Source organism: Scylla paramamosain, chromosome 14 (genome assembly GCF_035594125.1).
Source record: "Scylla paramamosain isolate STU-SP2022 chromosome 14, ASM3559412v1, whole genome shotgun sequence".
Taxonomy (NCBI): Eukaryota; Metazoa; Arthropoda; class Malacostraca; order Decapoda; family Portunidae; genus Scylla; species Scylla paramamosain.
The window spans coordinates 4,438,963-4,448,262 of record NC_087164.1 but is presented as its reverse complement, the minus strand read 5'-3'; the positions used below and the strand labels follow the sequence as shown (position 1 = coordinate 4,448,262).

The 9,300-nt window shown below is 38.9% G+C and overlaps 1 protein-coding gene across 4 annotated transcripts in view; it reads left to right on the top strand.

Annotated features, from left to right (window-relative positions):
* Window positions 1-542: 542 nt before the first annotated feature.
* The window catches only part of LOC135106772 (arginine/serine-rich coiled-coil protein 2-like), a 66,851-nt gene continuing 58,093 nt past the window's right edge, over window positions 543-9,300 (top strand). For 2 of the 4 annotated variants that reach the window (XM_064016068.1, XM_064016066.1), the window contains exons 1-2: window positions 543-701; window positions 7,760-7,819. In XM_064016068.1, the coding sequence (XP_063872138.1) occupies window positions 639-701; window positions 7,760-7,819 (123 nt within the window). In that variant the 5' untranslated portion in view covers window positions 543-638. Of the gene's footprint in view, window positions 702-862; window positions 992-7,759; window positions 7,820-9,300 lie in introns of those variants that run through there. The other 2 variants (XM_064016067.1, XM_064016065.1) reach the window with 1 other exon arrangement.

The window sequence follows — 9,300 nt, the reverse complement described above, 5'->3', positions numbered from 1 at the left end:
TGAGCACGGCTGTTATAAAGGTAAAGGAGATCAGTATGGATGTGCAAGTATTTGAGAATATTGTGGTTATGGTATTATATGTACAGTGTATAATATTGATTTTTACCAACAACACTAAAGAATTTTATTTCTGAAACGAGCACAACATTACTGACCTTCTTTACTTTTACATTTGGGGAATCACACATGCATATAGCATTTACATAAAAAAAAAAAATAAATAAATATATAAAAAACAGTGGATTCAGGCCACTATTGTCATCTCGGATGAAATTCTTAATCTTTCATTTTTTTTTTCTATTTATGCATCCATATATATAACACGTCGCTAGATTTATCTGCCGCTTTGTGTATTATGGTAAAGTGTAAAGGGGCTACGAGGCGTTCTGTGCATGCAAATTTTTGAAGACTACCAAGTGCGAAAACTTATGTACTTGTACTTGGGCTTTATATAAGATTATCACGGTGCACATTAATAATTAAAAATAAGAGCATTTGTGCTGCTATATCACACAAAAAATATATACCAAATGAAGCTTTCTTATTATGGGAAGCGGGCAGAGTTCCAATATTGAGCGCGGAGAAGGACGGCCATTTTGAGGCGGTGTGTGGACTGCTCATGTGCTTAGCACAGCAGAATGAACGCCTTACAGTCCTATTCCAGTGACGAGGAGTCCGGAAATGAAGCGCCAACACATAAAGTGAGTATCTTGAATAACAGCTCGGTTTTGTGTGTTCTGTGTGAGGGGTAGCCAGGTGTGATGAGTGGTCGGGTCTTGTTTTGGTCTAGGTTTGTTTTGGACTCGCACCCGGGTTTGTTTTGGACTCGTATCAGGGCGTGTTTAGGTCCGGACTTGCACCTGCACTTGTTTCGGTGATGGACTGGTTGTGTTGGACAGGTGGACTCGTGTTGCATTGTGTTGTGTGGCTGTGGTTAGGGGCAGGTGGTGGTGGCTCTGCAGTGCTGAGGGCAGACTGCTTGTGCTGCGAGGTGGGACTACACTTGGGCCGTTCTAGATACTTACCACGAAACCTCCACCAACTCATTATTAACCTTACCAGATGGAATACTGATGTCACTGATGTCTTGTGACTCTTCACCCTCCAGTCTGCTTCGCGCCGCCCCAGCCTGGCGGGGACGGTATAATTAGACAAGTGCACCCGTCTCATGACAAAAAAAAAAAAAAAAAAAAAAATGTTCTCAGTGAAGTACTTGGGGCACACATAACACTGGTGTGTATCTTTACCGCCGCAATTTGTTCGTTCCTGAGATGTTAATTTTTATCAAATTTACCAGGTTTAGTTAGGTTGATTTAATGTTATTTTGATAGATTTCTGCTTATTCATATGTGTGGTGGGAGGTATATAAGAAAAAAAAACCTTGACCTGCGGCAGAAATGATTACTTAATTCATTCAAAGCTCATCAAAATCTACCACAAAAATATAATTTCATCCAAAAATGTTAGGTGCACTTATATATATTTACCGTGGGGATGCCTCCCTACCCCACCCCACACCTGCAGGTTGTGGCATGCACATTACTATTTAACTATTATTTATATTTAATCTTTACAGTGCTACAGCATTGCTTTACTTATAGTATACATGTCATTAATAAATTTTGTCATGTTTAGGATAACTATGTTATGTGCAAATTACCCTTGCAATATATTTATATTTACTGTAACTACAGATGATTTGAAAAAAAAAAAAACTATCTAGTACTGAATGAGTTAGCCATGCAGGACCTAGTTGCTCCACAAGATCAGTCCTCCACTTTATGATTTCCTGTCCGGTTACTCCAGCCCCCTACCCTAGTCACTCTAGCATACCATCCTGGTCACCCCGACCGCCAATATATTGTAATAGATAAATTCTCAGTTTCACCCAGCCAGTGATTTTCTAATGTGCCTATATTTTTCTGGTGATACCTGTAGTGAATTAATTGAATTTCTGCCTCTTTTGTTGCAAATGTCCCATTTTTTTAGTTATGCCTCTACCCCTTATCCCCCAATAGGGTGACCACCTGTCCTTTAAAATATGGAATCATTCCATATTGAATAGTGAAAGGTTGTGTTCCATTTTGAACCAATATGGAATGCCATTTGTTCCATATTTGCCTGTATGAATAGTCAAGCAAATGAAATAATTAATTCAAAATTATCGTGACCAATTATTGAGTCAAATATATAACCAGTTTTCAAAAATATGAGTTTGTTAGGGGTCGCCGTGTGATACGTGATCAGTACATGTAGTATAGTCTCTCCTTCCACCTCCACTACCAAAGGCTGTCAGTCTAGACAGGGGTGGGGGTGGAGAATGCTGCCAGTGTGCCAGGTCTCAGCTCTGTTAGTTAATACTGAGCAATGGCTATCTCTTCAGGTTCTCTTCTTCCTCCCTCCCTTCCCAGGTGAAGAAGCAGAGATGCCTTCAGAAATATTGACATGAATGGGAAACTGATTATTCATGGCTCCAGTAATAGATTACTGACAACTCAGCTGATAAATATATCAGCTGAGTCCAGATAACCTTAAATTGCTTCTGATACAGGGCACTTGTGGAAGAACTCATCTTCAAGCCACTTTATTGTGCTCCGTAATTTTGGGGATGGAGATGGCAACTCCGTCCCCCAATGATCTTGGGGAATCTGTGGAAAATTGGGGGTTTTGGGTGGGAGGAGCATTAAATCGAGTAATGTGCATTACAGAACTGGTTGGAAAACCATAAAATCACATGAGAAAATCAATGAAAAGATATAGATTAAACCTTTGGTGATAGTGGCAGCAGCAGCAAGTGTTGCTGTGTCATTGATGAGCAGTGTTGCCAACAATTTGCTACCTTTCTGGCACTATCTACTACATGATGAAATATTAGGAACATTTTTAGCTACTGATATCAAGTAAAGAGCAAGAAATATGGCAAAATGAGCTAAATACTACTCACATTATCTCAGGTATGGGATGTATTGTCTCCTTGGGACATGATATTTTCTTCTCTGTATGAGTTTACTTTATCAATTTAAGGTATACAATTAACATAAAACTATAAATTCTGGCACATGTGAAAGAAACAGTAATATAATATTTTGATGCCAAATCTTAGCAGGATATATATATAGAGAGAGAGAGAGAGAGAGAGAGAGAGAGAGAGAGAGAGAGAGAGAGAGAGAGAGAGAGAGAGAGAGAGAATTTGGTGTGTCTGATATCAGCCAGTCCTTTTGTCTCAGCACAGTTTCAGGCATCTCAGTATCCCTTCCACACAAATAACAATACATACTCAACTTTTTTGGATTTGCCAGATAAAACATTAGTACCCTCAGAAATCAGTGGAAAAATGTTTCAAACTAAATATGTAGCAAGAGACAACAAAATAAATGTGAAAACACTGAGAGCCTATTTGTGAATAGTTAGCTTATAATATCAGTTCTGTAGAGTGTGTAACATCAGATCCCATGGGTACTGTTAGCATAAACACTTTGGTAATATTAATGTTTTGTAGTACTTACAGAGTGTAAGTTTCTGCAGATATTGCCAGAAGTGAAAGTACGTGTTATTCTAAGCTGAAAATGTTCTATGCACGCATGCATTTTGAGGTGTTGTTTAGCCATGGTGTGAAATTCAAGTGTGACCTTGCGACAGATACAACAGCCAGGCGGGGCGGGTAACCATGGCAGAGAAACACCACATCCGCACACTCAGTATTACTTCAATAATTGCATTACAATCTGAACATATTCATCATCACTGTCTTGGCAGGAAACTGCACGTGACTAACTAATAATCAGCTGATTTGTTGCTAGCTGCGCTCCTTTGCACTACCTGGCCAGGCAGGCATTGTGTCATTACAATCTGAACATATTCATCATCACTGTCTTGGCAGGAAACTGCACGTGACTAACTAATAATCAGCTGATTTGTTGCTAGCTGCACTCCGCACTACCTGGCCAGGCAGGCATTGTGTGGTGCCATGCAGCCTATTATTTTATTACATCCATACTATCATTGTGTAAAGTTCATCAGTAAATCAACTGTCTGTTCCAATTACAGTGGAACCTTAGTTCTTGAACTTAATTTGTTTCTGAATGCTGTTCAGAATCCAAAATATTTGGTAACCAAAACTATTTTTCCCATAGGAATCAATGTAGAATGGGTTAATTCGCTCCCGGACACCCACCCACTCTGTCTGAGCAGCTTATGACAGATGCATCCACTGCCAATATGGCCGCTCCACAACATCTCCAGCTCAGAAATTATTTATCCAGAAAGTATATATTGAATGAACTTAGTGACACCAAACTCCTCAGAAGATACTGTTTAGACTGTGCTGGTATTCTCTACTTATATCACTGATCTAGTGAAGGGAAGCCTTACAGAGTGACACAGAGAGGAGCAACCCACTTACTGCTAAAAGGGTGATCATAACACTTAGTCATCTTGCTGCTGGGAAAAGCTAATGGGAAAATGCAATACTGATGGTGTTGTGGGTTACTGAGAGAGCCACAGGTAGCGCAGGATCACTCCTGAGCACCGAAAAACTGTTTGTTTACATCAAGGCTCTTCAGCGGAATCACATTTAACCATTTCAGTGCTCTGGACCACGATCGTGGCTTTGAGGGAAATGCCTCCTGACCACAATCGTGGTCCCATATTTGACGAGCCACAGAATTAAATTGCGCGCCTCCTGGCTGCTGCTTGTGGCCAGCTGACACTCTCCCATCCTCGCTCGACTCATGGGACATGCCACTAGTTGTGTGGTTAGGAAAATATAGTCACAATGGCAATCACACCTTAAGGTATCAGATGCCCCTTTTTTCACAATTACAGTAAAATCCCTCCCATCTGGCATTCGAGTATCCAGCAGCTTCAAGTATCCGGCACATTTTTCCCCGAGCCTTAAAATCAATAAAAAATCAATGTGTACTCATAAAATCGATTAAAATTTCTGCGCGAGGCATACTTTGTCCCCTCGCCACTAGAGCGCACTGCTTCGCGCCACCCGCAGCCCACTGCACTGTGTTTACTCAGTGACTCAGTCCTGCGTGTGCACTGTTTATCACCTGACGCCTTCATCATGCCTAAAGTTGTAGAAAAGAGGAAGCGTGTTGTGCTTACACTTAAGCAGCTGATCAGATCAGCTGATCTTTGTTATGGTAGGATGCGTGAGTGTAGGGTGGTGATTGTGGACATAATTTCACTTCTATTCAAGTATCCGGCATGTCGGCGGTCCTGTTGATGCCAGATAAGAGGGATTTTACTGTATTATTATTTCCAGATGTCGCTAGTGGCTATTTGTGCATTTATTTAGTGAAATAACATGAGTAATGATAAAATCTTGTTGTTAGAGAGCAGATATGCCAGATATAATTCATTTATTGGTAGTATAATGCGTATTTCGTATATTACATATATGGGCATGTGTATCCTCACTTATGACTTCCTCTCGCTATATTGTTTACATAAACCTTACATGGTAACCGCACTGAAACAAAGGAGGATTGTATGGGACCCTTGAACATTCTGGAGCAATTTTGAGCAACTGCAGTTCAAGTCAGGTGGAAAATACTGCGTAATTTAGAGAGAAATGCTGCACAAGTTGCGACGGAAAATAACCACCCACTACGATGGCAACACTCAACAGTGCACAACGTATCACTAGAAATACAACTTCCCATCATTATTGCATCATTGCAATATATATATATATATATATATATATATATATATATATATATATATATATATATATATATATATATATATATATATATATATATATTTACTTTTCCCATGTCTCAGGTGAGTGGTGTGACCCACTCAGTGACTGCTATTCATTGTCACGATGGAAACATTCTTGTGACATATAATCACCTAGTTCTTGCATTTTATTTTATTTTTTCAGAGTAGAAAGAAAAAACTTGGTGGTCAGGTATTAATTGCTGTGACAGCAATGCAAGGCAAGCTTGACCTTTCACCAGTGACCCACCCTGTGAGCCCAAGGGCAAACCCTAGGCCTAGCCAGCTGGGGTTTACGGTCCCACTGGGCATTAACGCTGGCAATGCCGCTCTCTTTTCTCTTGTCTTGGGTGAGGGGTTGGATGTTTGCAGCCCAGGTATCCCTAAGCACCTTGAGATGACTAACATCATTCTCTCAGCCAGCCAGAAATGTGTGAGCCCATGTACTCCTCACTCCATGTCTTCTTCTCATCAAGTGCTACAGATTTGCTTTTATGCTCAAGTAGTATATTTACTATAGACAGTGAAGGAATGATTTTCATGTACTCAAAGCAAATAGTTTGTGTGTTGGTAAAGAAACAACAAAGCACTATAAAATGCATGCTTTCCACTAAACACGGCCAACCAGTAGCAGGCCAGAGCGTTGATCTTCTGACATACTCCACCCATGGGGAGGGGCTTGTGCTTCCAGTGATCATGAACAGAGTATGGCATGACTGGTGAGGACTGAGGAGCCTGTACTTTTCAGTCTCCTCTTGAAGTCTGAACTGCTAAAAGAGGAGTACACATGGATGCCACCACTGATAACATCACTCTTCTAGAAACCTCATCTAGACTACACTGTGCAGTTCTGGTCCCCACATTACCGGAAAGATATAGGTCTATTAGAATCAGTTCAGAGGAGAATGACTAAAAGGATACGGGGGATGAGGAGTATTCCTTATGAGGCGAGATTGAAGTTGTTAAATTTACATTCTTTAGAAAGACGTAGGTTAAGAGGGGACCTGATAGAAGTCTTTAAGTGGTATAAAGGTTATAACAAGGGGGATGTAGGCAAAATTCTTAGGATCAGCAACCAGGGTAGAACAAGAAATAATGGGTTCAAGCTTGAAAAATTTAGGTTTTAGGAAGGAGATAGGAAAAAATTGGTTCTCAAATAGAGTGGTAGATGAGTGGAACGGACTCAGTAATCATGTTGTTAGTGCTAGGATACTAGAGAGCTTTAAGAGAATATTAGACAGGTTTATGGATGGGGATAATAGATGGAAATAGGTATATTTCATACAGGGACTGCCACGTGTAAACCTGGTCGCTTCTTACAGCTTCCCTTATTTCTTATGTTCTTATGTTCTTAAGTCCTTTTGTGCACCATTGTGGGAGCTGGCTCCACAAAGTTGAAGATGAAGAGAAGGATTCAATGGTGCAAGAAATGATTTTTTATTTTATCAAGAATGGAGGTTTAGTTTTGTATTTATTGTTTTTTCACTTGCCACAAACATGGATACTGTCTTTGAACTACAGAGTAATTGCTCATATTCATTGAAAAGTAGTTTTGGACTTGAGTAATGGAAAGGCATGGCGTGGCTGAGCCATAACTCTTCTTCCTATGAAAAGACATCTGGGGATTCACAGACGTGATCACCATCAAATGTCTCACAAAACTCTCGTTGCCACTCCACATATCCCTGCCCAGTTTACCATGTGTGGGAGTTGTGCAGAGTCAGGCATGGAATTCCATGCCTGGCCACCCCCCAGTGTAGATGCACCTTAATGAACCTTTTATAAAGCAAATAATCATTTGGATGGTGAGACAATGCAGTATAGTGTTATCTGACTTAAATGTATCCAACAAGTGCATAGTGTGTCATATAAGAAATATTAAACTTAATAAAAAAGACTCATAATCTAGGTTTGGATTATTTATTTTCCAGATTTTTAAGAATTATCATGGAAACATAATATAAAGTGGGATTACAATGTAATGTGTTCAATGAGGAAGCCTAAAATATGTTTTCAAACATTTCAGACTCGCAAGAGTGGTGACCCGGGCACTAACTATGATGATGTCGGTATGGACATAAGTGAGGTAGGATACTACAGGTTTGACAGTGCTAATTAGTCAGTATTTCTATTGTTATTATGATTACTTTTTTATTTTAACATCAAATTTTATATTGTTTTTTCTTTTATTTGCTTGTGAACCACTGTATTGAAATGGAGGAAAGTCAGAGACTTCACCAATGTTCTCAGTATTTATGAAATAGGTTCAACACGATCCCTTATACTGATTGCCGTCTCACCCCAACCACGATTTTTAGGTTAAACTTGTAGATTGTCTTTGAAATGGTGAGAACTAAAAAGATGCAGGGCATTTATTTTATTTAGGATATATGTGTAAATATTACTCCATCTATTTTGAGTGCATGATTAAAAAAAAAGGTGAATCCACAAGCTACTACAATAATAACAGAGCAAGCACTATAATGAAGTCTCTTAAATTTCGTTTGATATTAATACGTTCTGTTGATATACTGAACACAAGTCGATGGAGACTTCTGCGACTTTAGGAATCGTTGGTTGGAGGTCAACACCTGGTAGCTGCAGGACCCTAAACCTTATAAAGATGAGGTGTAAGCTCTGAGTGTGAGCCCAGGTGAGTAGCGTAAGTACTTTTAAATTAAAAGAATAAGAGTTAAGGTTTGGATATTATTGTAGTAGATTTTGTGGAGAAGACTGTTTATTCCATGCAGAGGTGAGCCCCTCCCCAAAGGTGAGAAGTGTGTGGTGGCATCAACATTGTGACCATTATTGTGACAATTCTTTAAAGGGCCATTCTTGGCTCATCATTCATCTTCCACAAGTTCAGGATTGATGGTGTGTAACAGTGTGCAGAAGTGAAATGTTCTTTGTTATAGACTATGAAAGTCATGACAACAAATTGTAACTCATAGTTCTCTTGATTGAGGTTTTGTATAAGTTACAATGGCATGCCCAGATTTTGTGGCTTATAAGTTTTTTTTATTTTTTATTAATCAACTTTTTTTTATTTATTTATTTATTTATTATTTTTTTTTTTTTATGGAAAGGCAGAATTGGGTACTCATTTTATTACATTTTTATTACAAGCTGAATCAAGTGCAGGTTCACTGAATTTTAAGTAGCTAACCAATATATCATTCCATGTTTTGTAATAACAGGTGGATGTAGATCAATAAAGAAAACTTTATTTGATAACATACATCCAAGGTACCATATATAAAACTGAACAATGTTTTACCTTTTTTCTGATGTAACACAAAAATCACTATTGTTATATAAATCAGAGAAAAAAAATGCTCAGTTTGTGGGATAGTGTGTACACCTCTCCCAATTTTGGAGTGAAATACACTTAGTGTTTCAGTTTTCCTTTGATATTTTCAGTTATTCAGTTATTTCATAAAATGTCTAACATAACTTAAAAACTCAGAAATAATGTGTCATTACATAACCTGTAGAAAATGTTATAGAATTGCACCTGTTCCCATGATCCTTTATTCATGCAAACCATGTGGTGGATCTCCCTATCAC